This window comes from Drosophila eugracilis, unplaced genomic scaffold, assembly GCF_018153835.1.
Source record: "Drosophila eugracilis isolate 14026-0451.02 unplaced genomic scaffold, ASM1815383v1 contig_952, whole genome shotgun sequence".
Classification (NCBI taxonomy): domain Eukaryota; kingdom Metazoa; phylum Arthropoda; class Insecta; order Diptera; family Drosophilidae; genus Drosophila; species Drosophila eugracilis.
In genome coordinates this window covers 716,656-730,107 of record NW_024573870.1, presented here as the reverse complement: position 1 = coordinate 730,107, position 13,452 = coordinate 716,656, and the positions used below count along the sequence as shown (strand labels likewise).

Sequence of the window (13,452 nt, the reverse complement as noted above, 5' to 3'; positions counted from 1 at the left end):
AATAAAAATAATAAATTCAAAACCAAAATCTGAAAAGACCGCCGCGAGTGCCGTTCAAAAAAAAAAAAAAACAAACAAGCTGGAAGAACCTAATTTTTGTTAATGAAGATTTACAGGGAAAGGCGGGAAAAGCGGAGGCTAAATGTAGATATGGGCCTCATCTCATTGCCGAATTACGCCGCCTCCATTGAGTCTTGGTGGCATTCAAAGTACCCAGATTGCAGATTGCCTCTGATGTTGATCTCCATGTTGATGATTGTAATTCAATGCTGCAGCTCGGCTCCAGCATCCTCCTCGATTGCTCCTGCATGCGCCGTTACGCGACCAAAGTTTGTTGACAGAACTTATCGGAGGGGCCTCTAGAGAGGGTTCGAGATGTTTGTTTTGATTCTTAAACTGTTGCCCGCGGTGGTCGTCGTCGCCGAAAGCCCATTTATCCATGCCGACAGACCACACAGAAAAGTAATCTTCTTGGAAGTCCAAGAGATCTGAGCCAATCTATGATGGAAACGGAGAACTAATCGGTAGTTTTTAAAGTCTAGATTTGAGTAGAAGAAGATCAAAATCTTTTGTAAAACAAAATTTGATTCCAATTTTATCGCAAACATAAGAAACAACCTACAATTCAAAAACTATAATGATGTTATATCAAAAATTCTTAGTAAACCAACCAAATTATTATTTAATCATCTTCATCTAAGAGTAATATTTTTCAATGTGAAACCTTCAAGCTGAGGTCTTAGCGACCATCCAATCCTGTACCTTTAATGTTAATCAACATTACCATCTCAATAAAATACATCCATTTATTTTATGCTTTAATTTAGATTTATTTATTACTAAATTGTTTTATGCACACTTATCGACTACTCACAATTGTTTTTAGTTATTAAATTATCTTAAATTTTTTGCGTTCAGTATTCGTGTTTTTCTTTTCTAGTTTCACAAAGACAGAAATTTGAATCGTTTCAAAAAATCTTAAAATTTACAAGAATGTCTGGGTGTATTTACATTTTCCATTATCGTTCTCAGTGCTTATTACAATGTATAGGACTTGTTTGTTTAGTTTGCTTCCAGTTGAGTTTTCCTCTTCGTTTCGTTCCAGTTTCACTTTATACAACGTCGGTTAAGTTAAGTTTTTTTCTTTGCGGCATTTAAACGTAATACAACCTTTAGTTTTATTAATTTTATTGCTTACTGAAGGGGTGTGTGGGGTGGTGTGGCGGCTTAAACGGAAACGGAAAGACGGCCTCTAAGAAGAACTATCGCATCTATGATATTATTATTCGCTTCTGCTCTCGCTTAATACTAGTAGAGAAACTAAGGCTAGAACTAATCAACAAATAAGCGTGTGTTACTAACTCGTAATTTGTAATAATGTAGCGATTGTTAATCAGAAGCTGCTAGTTTTAATTTACTCTGTTTTTTTTTGTTCTTTCTTTGTTTTTGTTTCTTTGTTTTATACAATGTTTGTCCTTTATACATACGAGTTCGAATTAGTTTTATTTATAATCGATCTTTGCCTTAGTCAGACTGATAATCAGCAAAAGTTCCATCCAAACATGCACTCTCTCTATCTCTCACTTTTCTCCCTATCTATTTTCAATCTCTGTCGATCACTTTCGAAGTTCTCAAACTGATATTCAATCGGAATTTATTGTCGCAATTAATATAGTAAAGATTTAAACGCTTGAAAAAACCCCATTCAAAAATTTCGTAGTAAAAAAGTTCAACAGAATTCCTTGAAAGAGGTATATTTTCTAGCCCTAATGATTAAACGGAAATGTTTTTAAATTAATGTTTTTCTGCACATGCATTTTAAAGATGAAAAACAAAATGTAATTTAAAGAATTTTTAGTAAAATTATTTATAATTATAAAAACTATTCAAAGAGTTTTTAACATAGCTAAATCGCGTGAATAAATATCAACAGTGGTGGTTATGAGAATGGGTTTTTTTAGTTGAAAAGTTAAAATCAAATTTCAAAGTAAAAACTTAAAGTTAATATGTATTTCCCTATAAAAATTCTAGGCATATTAATTATTTTGAATGTAAAAAAGAAGTTTAATATATTTTTGGAAATAAATACATTTTATTTAAAACTCTTTGATCAAACCCTTTAAATTTTTTAAAAAATATTTTTGAATATCTAAAAATGTACTTTAAAAATTTACTTTAAAACCTAAGAAGAACCTCTAGAAACTCCCAACTCTACTTGGACACAAACTTTAACCCTTTAAAGGAATACCTTAAACCCAAAAAGCTTTTCATTTAGTTAACCAGCTGCTGGGTATTCCATTGCGCACCCCGATGCTGGAGATGGAGTTGCTGGTGGTGCTGCTGCGAGGAGGATGATGATGATGCGGAAGAGCCGCTGGCCGCCGCCAGTTGGCGTCAAAGGTAGAATTCCGGGGAACTTTGGCTATCGCCACCGGTGGATCCACCTGCACCGCCATTTGCAGCGCCCACCCGCTGCAGCCGTTGCATGAGGGCATCTCGCTCCTGACATACCCTCGAGTACTCAACTTTCAGACGGTGCAGATCCTGGTTGAGCACGCGATTGGCCTTCTCCAGTTCGTGGCGCTGATGCAGACGTTTAGATCGGCAATTCTGGGCATAGCCGCGATTCTTTAGGGTGCGCCTTTTCTGCTTCAGACGCACTACCTCCTCGCGTGGGCAGCCATGAAGGCGTTTATTTAGCTCCCTGACCGTCAATGTGGTCAACATGTCGTCATTGAGGCAATCCTCCAGCGTGGCATTGCTGTAGGCACCGGAACAGGTTCTAGGGGACATGTTGTTTGAGGATCTTGTTGAGCTGGCAGAAAGTGGTCGGCAGGGTTGGAGGGCAGCCCGAGTGATTACGCAGGATCCACCACCCACGCTGCCAGGACCTCCGCTGCCACTACCAGTGCCTCCGCCTCCTCCGCTGCTGCCACTCCCATTGCTGGGCACTTGGGGCTGGACGCAGGTGGGTGTGAAAGGGTCCAGGACCACTGCCATATGAATTCGCATGGACATTGATGGGTGTCAGTTCTAGATTGTGGAAGTGGTGGTGATGATGATGCGGATATTTGCCCTGCTGCAGCATCACCTGATGGGGATGTCCGCCGTGGCCATGCGGATGATGTTGTGCTTGCATCAGCGGCTGTCCGTGATGGTGGTGATGAGCCGCCGCATGCAGGGCGTAATCCCGCTGTCTGTCCCACTCTTCTGCCTCCTCCTGGGATCCCGGATAGGGCAAAGGTCTTAGGTCCAGAGGCTGTGGCTCCGCCCGTATCGAATTTGTCAGCCACATCATGTCGTGGCTCAGTCCGGCACTCACCGAAGCAGCTCCGGCGGAAGCGGCAGCTGCTGCGGCGGCTGAGGCAGAAACGGAACTAACCGGGTTCCGGGCATAATGGTGGGCATAAGTCTGTGCCGGACAACTGCTGCTGCCCGTGGGCGAACCCACTACGGGTGGTGTTTCCGGCGGCGTTGAGGGAACTCCGCCCGGTACTCCCGCTGCTCCCGAAGATGTGTTAACCAGGATCGCTTGGCCAGGCAATGGACCATATTGCTCCGGTGGCGGTGATAGTGGTTGCAGGCGCCTCTCGTCCATGTGCCAATTGTGACCGGAAAATGACCTAAGCTTGATGTGCGGCGACGGGGAGACCTCTACGGCTCCGGCGGGTTCTGGTCCAGAAAGTGGCAGCGATTCGGCTTCATCATCCGGATTTGTAGGCTCGCCGTGGATCGTTGTCCACTTAACGGCCACCGGTTGCGGCGGACTGTGATCCTCGCGCTTCACATGACCAATTGTGGTCACTTGGGAGCCCGCCGTGAGCCTGGCCAGCTCCATTTCCGCCCACTTCCAGGTGGTGCAGATCGAACTCCTGCACATACGTGTCGTTTATGGTGGGATCTTCCATTTTCATTGGATCGACCAGGGACCGGAGAGGGTCGATTACGGGTCTCACATGCAAGGGAGTGGCCGTGGTGATTGGTGGGTGGTTTTGAACGTCAACTACGCGATCAGGGCTAACGGCAAATATTTATTGGTTTTTTTTAAGTTTTAATTTGAGTTAATCATAAAAAAGATGATGTTTTTCTTTTTCCTGACTTAATTATTTTTCCGCTCAACAAAGATTTTTCTTAAGATTTCTTTGCTTAATTACTGAAGTTAAGAGTAATATGGATTATTTCTTAGCTTTTTATTATTTAAATTTTATTTTTTTATATTTAAATATCAATTTAAATTGAATTTTTGCGATCACTTTCCACACTTTGGGGCTTTCTTTATAAGCTCGCTCTCTCTCTCTCTCTCTTTCTAACTCGGTCACTAGTTTCCCGAACGCGCTTTTCGCGTCCAATTTGAAAGAGTTAACGGTGGCGACTGAACTCCGGGTCCGGTTCAACTACGGCCGGACTGACTCTGACTGAAGGGTGGCACTGCTCTGGAAGCTCTGCTCTGGATTCTCTGCTCCCTGGATGTTAACTTAGTTAGGAATGGCAGCGAAACGCGCGCACACCCAATCCCACACCCATACACCCACACCCATACCCATAGCCATACCCGAACCCATACTTATACATCCATTCCCATAAAGCCACCAGCCGACAAACAAAACGACTTGCCAAAACCGAAAAGCCGACCAACACAACAAAAACCAAACCGAGCTCGAACGCCATTCGCTGATGGCTTTTTGCTCCGAGGGCTCCTGCTGGAAATGGAACTAGATGTGGAAATGGAAGTGCCATTGGAAGGGAAGGGAAAGCACTTGTCGGCGAGAGAGAGAGAGAGCGAGCAAAAGAGCGGAGAGCTAAGGCACCCTTTCGCGATACAGTTATTGTTGTTGCTGCCTTTGCCGGCTGCTTCTCTCTCACAACAACAAAAGCCAGAGCCAGGAAAGCTTCGTAGATAGAGGGTACTGCACAGTGGGACCAGATGTTATAAATACTTACATTCAATTTGGAATATTCTTATAAATTTAGGATTCGAGCTTAAAAATATGATTTATATATAAGGTAATAAGATAAGATAGTTTTCTATCTGAAAGATATTTTTTGAGTTTAATAATAATTTAATCAAAATATTAAAAAAAACAAATCAATGTTGCCATGACGGATCCACTGTGCAGGAGCACAAATCTATGCTTTGGGGTGGAATTCCATCTGTTGTTGTTGCTGTTTGTGGCTGCTCGGTTCATTTTGGCAGAGCTCTTGAAGTAGGCGTTTTGAATTGCCATGGAGCGCATAAAAAATGGCACACATAGACACACAGACACACCTTATGCTGTGTCGGCTCCGCCCACTTTGCCCTTGTATCTGTGTATCTGTGCGCTCTCCCCAACTGCTTATGTATGGGTGTCTGAATATTTATGAGCAACTACCACGGAAATTCCTACATAGCCCCATTCGCCAATTTCCAGTCTCATTTGGCTGGCCATTGCCATAAGAAGTCGGAGATGGAGATGGAGATGGATATATATCCATATAACGGTATAGGAATGTTTCCGCAGGAATGGGTCGCACAAACACAAACTCAACCAGGAACCATCCACATCCACTGTTCCATTTTCCAGTGCATAAGTCAATGGGAGATGTTTTAGCCGAGATAAGTCGCTCGATTTGTTTTGGCTCGTATATAATACACTCCCTACTCTATATGGTATGTGTGTGTGTGTGCGAGAGTGTGTGTGTGTGTTTGCTTTAGCCAAAGGATTCCATGGTGCACAGGTGCATTTTCTAGCTGAGCCAGCGAAATCGGACATGCAGACCTTACCAGCCTCCAAACAACCCATCTTGGACATAGGATGCTCTTGTTTTACTTTAATTTGGTCTCCTTTTGTTTTTTTTTTCTTTTATTTTTGATTTGAGCAAATGTTTTGGCTTCGTTGGCCAAACAGATTTCTGTGATGTAATATTGTTGTGAGATATGAGCAGAGATTGAGAGGCTCCTGCTTTGTTTGTGCAACAAGTTCTGGGTCGCCAGAAGGTGCGGAATGGAATATGTGCTAGCAAATGCTTTCATTTAGACTAACTTTAAATTATTATAATATTTTGTTATTATTTTTCGTGTTTAGTACTAAGATATGCATTAACCGTTGTGATATTAAAATTAATTAAACTTTAAACATAAAAATTGGACACATATATATTGAACAATTTTCTTTCTTATTTCCTAAATTTTTGCTTTTTAAACACATATTTTCCTCTAAAAATCCGTTGATAATAGTATTACTTTGAAAAGTTGAAGTTATGCCTTCAAATTCAGATTTTTTAGATATATAATATATTAAATTAAGAATGTTTCTTCCAACTTTTGCTAATAAAAATTAAACTATCTTAGTTACAGTTATTAATAATGGAAATCCATTAAATTTAAAGACATTGATATTCAAACCTTTTTTATTCTCCAGTAGAACATTTCAATGAACTACTTCCCCCAGAGAACTATTCCCGTATCTGGCCAGCTTATGAGCCGCAAAAGTGACCACAAAAACTTTGTTCCACTTGCTGCTGCGACAACTGGGCCTTGTAGCCGTGACCCCCACCACCCTCGACATCCCCTGGCACACACCCATTCTCCACGCAATTGTTGTGTCGAAGGGAATTGCGAAAGGGGCGGATGGAGGCATAAAACAGGATTCTTCTTGGCCGCTTTCTGCCAGCAGGAAAAACATAAAACAAAATCAAATCAACGGCTGTGGGAGGGGAAATGCAAAGGAAAATGCTAGGGTGGAAAGGGGGGTACTAGGCTTCATTGAAGCTTGTCAAAATTAAATTGAACACAATCGAATTATCCTCTGTATGCTCCATTTGGTTGTCTGTGTTGATTTCCAGTAGATGCGGGGTTTAAGGGCGCTTAACCAGAGGAAGACAGAAAAGCTGGGATGGAAAACCGAGGAAGAGAGAGATGCATAGTCCGGTCAGACAGGAGCAGCACTTAAGCATATTAAAAAGGGTTAAAGGTGTGCAAATATTTATCTGCGGCCAATTAAAAATATTTTTAATAACCAACTCGAAAAGAGTCAGTTCGGTGGAGTTCAGGGCTTCGGCCACGTGTTAGCAAACTTTTCGATTCTCTTATTTGCACTTAACCCCGTGCCTGAAAGTATGCAATGTTTTTGGTGGAATGAGGGTGCTCAGGGGTTTTGATTTTTGGGTAGAGGATAATCCCTTCAACATCAATGATCTTTAAACCTGAAACATACTTTTATCAAAAATTAATAAATTGTTATATTACGAGATTAAGAGACCTTCAAGTATTTCTTTAATTTGTCACTAATATTGTCATTATAAAATAATCAATAACCTAATGTATTTTTCAGTCGTGTTATCCAGCCAAGATCTAACTCGTTTTTATATCTTCTCATTTGCATCCATTTCGAAGGGCTGGCATTGTCAACCGCCGTTGAATCCGAGTGCAAATATTTGTACGCGATTCCTTTCAATTGCATTTCAATTGTTGACGACGATGATGATGTGTATGTTGATGTCAATAATGATGTCCTCCCGCATCGAGTGAACGCATTTGACAATGTTTATTACGCCGGATTAGGCAGCATTACAACTTACTGCGGGGAAAAAAGGCGCTCAAACGTGGCCGCCATTCTGCCATGTGGTGATGTGATGTGATTGATTGTACCCGGCAGTTCCTCCCCCCGCAGATTCCCACAGATCATCGCCTGAAGTGCACTTTAAGCACGAAGTAAAGTCGTGTTTTATCACAAACAATTTCTGGTAAATCTACAGAAAATCGATTTTGAAAAAAGAGGAAAAAACAAAAAACGTTGACATGCTCATGTCAATTTACCTTCCGTACCCCAGTGAAAAGCCACCGACCTCCTGCTCTTATCCACATGTCTCAGTGCACATCTCGGCGGGAGTGCAACTCGATTGGGGGTCGCCTGTGTGCTAGGCAACAATTTTTTACCCCATTTCGAACCCCACTTCTTTACGACGGGTTTAATGACTTGTAACTAGAAATCGAAGAACAAGAACAACCAAATGTTATTAGGCAATTAATACTGGATAAAAGTTATGAAATTTAAGATTTTTAATATATTAAATATTTAAAATCTTACCTTTTCTTTCTCTAATAAAACAAAAATCTTATTTTTCTCCTTCTTGATGTTTCAATATCACTTAATACGATATAATTTCCATTGGCACACACAGTTGGCACAATCGGTAGTGCAAGGAAAATAAATTTCGCAACCATTTATCACTTGGGTGGTGGTCGGTCGTTCGTTGAGCAAACAGGCTTCGTCCTGCGGCAGGACCTTTGGTAATCGGTGTCTGTGGCAACAGGACCATAACGATCCACCATTTATACAGCTTACACCTTCGCCTCGGGCCCAGAACCATCGTCTTCCGGAGTCAACAAATTGACAGCAAATATTTCAATTATTCTGGTCTGGTCCTTATTTATGGAAATCCCCACCGCCAGAAACAATCTCCATTTCGCGGGGCTGGGGGTATATTGACCCCCGTTTAGACCAGTTGATGTTTGTTTACAAATCGCTGGACATAATTTATTTGTTACCATTGTTTTGCTTTTAGCTTTTGGACCTGCCTGCCAATCGCTGAATGATAAACTGCTTTCGATGATAAGGAAACCCGAAAAGGGTGTGAGTGAGGGGTTGATTTTGGTCGGGGTCACCCTTGCCAGCTCATTAGGAAGCAATTATCCGTTTAGGGTTGCAAACACAGACCCCACCCCTTTCTGGTCTGAGGGAAAAATTGAAGGTCAGGTACACAGTCAACGGATGTCAACGACTGTCAGTTTGACACTGCCTTCGGTTGACAGTTGACAGCCAGAGAAACGCCCCCAAATGTGTCGTCTGGATAATATGGCCAATTTCGGAAGTGAGCTGTAGATGAGTACGGAATAAGGAAGTTCTTAAAGGGATTGGTGTTATATGTCTATAGAATAACAAATCAGAGGCTTAAGTTTGAATGGATATTGAATTTAGAGGTCGCTAATAAGGCAGATGACAACTTTGTATTATAATTAGTAACTCAAAATGGGTGAATCAAAAGATTTATCTATTATAAAAATAGTAATATTAAAGATGAATTTATAACTTGAAAGCCAGTATAGAACCTTAGCTCCTTATAAGCGTGTGCCACATGTTAGAGAAGGCAAATCCTTTGCCCCTTCTGTCCGCCTTCTTCTTTCTTTGTTTTTCAATAAAATTCGAATAAATTCAGTTTGCAAGCCATAAATTATGTCCAGTTCGGTTTCGACTTACACACGTGTTGCCAAAGGCCAGAAGCCAAAAAGCCAAACAGCCAACTAATAACGCGCAACGGTCGTGCCTCCCAAAATGTAGGCTATGCGATATGTGTTTTTTGTCTGAATGTTTTTTCCGTTCGGACTGCCACTGTGTGTTACTGTCCCCCCATAAATATTTGCGCAATAAATTTTTTAATCTTGTCGCTTTAATCGCACAAATGTCGCTGCCTTTTATACGCACTCACACAGAAGCCCAACACGCACACAGATTATGGACAGCCCTCCTCCCCCAATTCAAGCTATAATGCCAACCTCGACCCCCGGTAGCACGAAAATCAATTTCACTATCGTTGACCAAAGGGCAAAGCAAGGCCACAGAAGAGGGAAGCGGAGATCGGATCTAGACTTCGGATACCCTTCACTTAGATGCAAACTATCGCTGGATTAGAAACTATTTTTTACAGAAAATTTAAGTCATTTTTCAAAAATGTATCTTTAAAAGGTGTTTTAAATCAAAAATCATAAGTTATTATTAAAGAATAACAAAACATGAAATTTTATCCAGCTTTAAATTTTATTAATTTTCATAATTCATAGTTATTATAGAGTATCTCATAGTCGCAATCTCAATATTTCCTAGTTGTGTTCTTTACCGTTTTATTTTTTATTGTAAGCTGTTCGCAGACGGCAACGACTTCCGGAGGCCGGGGGATGATGTTGAGACAACGGGATTCAATAAAAAATATCAAACATATTCGTAACGGTCAAATGGAGGAATCTCCACTGTCCATTCCCTTCTGCTTTGATCTCCCCTCTCATTCATATCCGGACATAGGACGAGTGCAAACATATTTATGGCCACCGACTGCATTTTATGCGTTGTCCAACACTCAATTACCATAACGGCAAATGACCGAATGCGGCTAGTTGTCTCGCTCTGGCACCTAACGCACTTTGCATACGAATCTCATAAAACTCGAAGGACCAATATGCTATACTTTCCTGACCGAAACGAATCTTCTGCGGGATTCTTTGGGCCATTTGATTCGGTTAGGACCAAATTTTATTGCCCCGGGACTCGGTCGTCATCGGTCATTGATGTGGCCGGCAAATGTGCGAAGCATTATAATTTATGTAGCTTCTAACCTCAAATGGTTGGGACCTAACCTCGAATAGGGTATGAAATTTGAGGAGACCTAATAAAGATTTGTCCGTCAAGCGGGTACTTGACTTCTTCAAAAGAAATTTTTTTAATTTTTAAAATATAACCTAACATAATAATAGCTTTTATGTTTAATCTTCATAAGAGTAAAAAATTACAAAAATATTATAATTCCCTTTTAATATTTAAAAAATCAATTGAGAGACCATTAGTGCCTGGTGAAGCTCATGCAAGTATATCGAACTAGATTAAGATCAAAGCCTAATCAAAAATAAATCCCAATTGCTCCATATCCTTTTGGACCCCATTACCAGAACATTGCTCCTTCAGCATGTCCAGCCAGAGTGTATAGGAGTAATCCTCGTGCAGACCACCATAACTGGAAAAAGAGTATAAAAGTAAAGTTATTTAAAAAAAAAAAAACACATTAAAACTCACCGCTTTGGCAGATGTTCTGGATTGATGTGCTTGTGGAGAGAAGTCATATCACTGCCATGGATGTAGAGCTTTTCTCGCATGGCCGAGTTGAGGAAGGGCTTAAATATCTTGAATGCCGCATTGAAGACCCAATTCTGGTTCACAATATGGAGGGCGGATGTCCTAATTGGCATGGAAGTCTAAAAGGGTAAATACAATTTTAAGTAACAAATAAATAATCTTATTTACTACACACTTACCACTAGGAGGGCAATCATCTTTTGAGCCACACTGGGACTCAAATGGAGTATGTGTTCCAGACCCAGATCTTTCAGATCAAAGATTCCCACTCCTCCGACGATCTGTGAAATGGGTTCCAAGCTGCCTAACTCCTGTAGGACAATGGTGGCCCGGAAAATATCATCAACTGTCACACGGTTGGGTCGCCACAGGCCGAATCTATAGATGAGTATGCGGTGACCATGTTGATCCCGGTAAGGAGTAACTGTAAGGATATCCGACTGGCCAATGTGACGCAGATCTAGAGGACGAACCTTCTCGTAGAAGTTTTTGTTGTGTTCCCGGAACTTATAGTAACTGCATAGCTGAGAGGAAATAACTTTAGTAAGTCAAAGTAATTGTTTTTAAAATCTTTTCTTACCAATCTGTAACTGTTTTCAATTTTCCAGTAGCGGGCTCTTAAAAATTTTTCCAAATATTTTGCATCGTTACGGTGAGGCTGGCACTCATTGCGTTCTGCAAAGTATTTTTGTTTTTAAAAAAATCAAATTTGCTTTAATAAATAGTAGCAAACCTAAAATGTAGCTGCGGAATTGTTCGATGATCTGATCCCTGGAGCTGGGACACTCGCCCTGCTCCTCAGCAAGTCGACGAATATGCTGTGGAACCTCCTCTTCGGTGATGTTCAACTTGTGCTCGATGGCGGGCATGGTGCGGGATCCACTGAGGGTCGTCTAAAAAGCCAGATAAAGTGGGTGTTAACAAGCCACATTAACCTTAGATACAAAGTGGCTATAAAGTAGACGGCCAAAACGATATTCACACGCGTTTCGCCCCATCACAAAAAGTTCCGAATAAATAGTTAATTAGTAAGTAAACAAAGCACCGGTTGTGAAAAACGCCTATGACTGTTCGCGACCTCTGGGAATCTCAGTGTTAACAACATTTTCCCCCACCGGCTGACATTTCAATTGCAGGTCAGATTGGCATGCTATTGATGGGTGATTTTTCTTTTTACCATTTGATGGGCTGTGCGATCCGCTCGACTTCAAGTGCGAAACTGAGCCCCCGAACGGAATCAGAATCGGGCCAAATGTTCCCAGTCCCATGCAAAATGATGTTTGTCGTTACACATGTATGCGACCATTAAATATATAAATATTAACTAGAAACCGAACAACAATGGACATCAGAGAGCTCAGCGATAGCGGAAAGGAGACAGCTAATCGCCCGATAACAGTATGTCACAGAACTCTAGTTATTTATAGGAAATCCCAAAGCCAATTGATAGGGCTTTAATGAGTGCAATTATTTAAACGAATGTATTATAAACTATTAAGTTAGTTAATTTGTAAACAAAAACTAAAGCAGCTTTCTTGTTGCAAAGTGTATTCCGTCGTGCCCTTGGCCGGGATCCCCGATCCCAATCACAATCCCCGAATCGCAGTTCCAGACCTAGCCTCGCTCCCTCGCGAACCCCGCGATTACGTTATATTGGAGCCCTGATAAGCCACTATCCACAAACTTTGTCAATGGCTAATCAGGTCGCTTGGGGTCCGTTGCAATGTTGTGACTTCGACACATGTATTTATGAGATAATGATGATGCCACCACCGAGATCTCAAAGTGCAGCACACACACAAAATATCACACGTGGTGGATCGTGCAAAGTGCCTAGGCCAATATTTAATCATATTCAACAAATTCCGACTAATTACACACTGCTAGGCGTTATCGAGGGTGTAACCTATTGTAATTTTCTAACTCAACTACTTCGGCACTACTTCGGTTCAAATGTTAATGAACTCTCTATTGTTGTCGTTAATTGTCTTCGCACAACTAACGATAATCACAAGAATAGTGGGCTCAATTAGCGCTTTTGATAATGAGTTATTATATCAGCACCTGCTTGATCACCCCATTAGTTAGAGGTCTCCACTTTCATTACCAGGTAATATCGCTATCCGAGTTGTGGTTACTGTTTCTGGTCACGGTTTTTTGTTAGCTTGTAATACGGGGAATCCGACTCAACAAAGATCGCACACAAGTGGCATCGCAGAAGTTTGCTTTGAAACTGAGCTGCGGATCGTTTAGAACAAAACATTTTATGAACAGAACCCAGAATGGAAAAAGTTGAGAAAAGACGCTGCATTAATGACTACAAACCAGTATGCGAGATCGAGCAACCAGCATCAGAATAGGGAGAAATATTTCACTGAACCGAAGCTGAAAACACCCTTAACTATGGACTTTGGTTAAGTTTTTTATTTGCAAATTTGCTAATTGTAAGGGAAAACAGTTTGGATGGAAGTTTTCTAATAGGTTCGAGCACTCCTAATTAAAATGGGCTCAGGTTATTATTCTCTTTTTATTTATTTCACGATTATATTTAAATTAATTTAAAATCCTAAAG

General features: G+C 41.1%; 2 protein-coding genes across 3 annotated transcripts; both read right to left on the bottom strand.

Annotated features, from left to right (window-relative positions):
- Positions 1-2,127: 2,127 nt before the first annotated feature.
- On the bottom strand, positions 2,128-4,420 carry LOC108106854 (transcription factor MafB). Its single transcript, XM_017214097.2, is given in 3 exon segments — positions 2,128-2,982; positions 2,984-3,815; positions 3,817-4,420. Coding segments are annotated over 3 exon segments (1,518 nt in total). The 5' UTR covers positions 3,915-4,420; the 3' UTR covers positions 2,128-2,394.
- Positions 4,421-10,522: 6,102 nt separating this feature from the next.
- LOC108106872 (alpha-tocopherol transfer protein) lies at positions 10,523-13,101 on the bottom strand. Of its 2 annotated transcripts, none has more exons than XM_017214118.2 (6): positions 12,988-13,101; positions 11,614-11,773; positions 11,461-11,555; positions 11,060-11,404; positions 10,821-10,999; positions 10,523-10,761 (listed from the first exon to the last, which is right to left on the bottom strand). In XM_017214118.2, exons 2-6 carry the CDS (start codon positions 11,747-11,749, stop codon positions 10,644-10,646), a joined length of 873 nt encoding a protein of 290 aa, XP_017069607.2. In that variant the 5' UTR covers positions 11,750-11,773; positions 12,988-13,101; the 3' UTR covers positions 10,523-10,643. The 2 variants fall into 2 exon arrangements, with proteins under 2 accessions (XP_017069607.2, XP_017069604.2); XM_017214115.2 differs by lacking the exon at positions 12,988-13,101 and adding an exon at positions 12,058-12,163.
- Between the last annotated feature and the right edge of the window lie 351 nt (positions 13,102-13,452).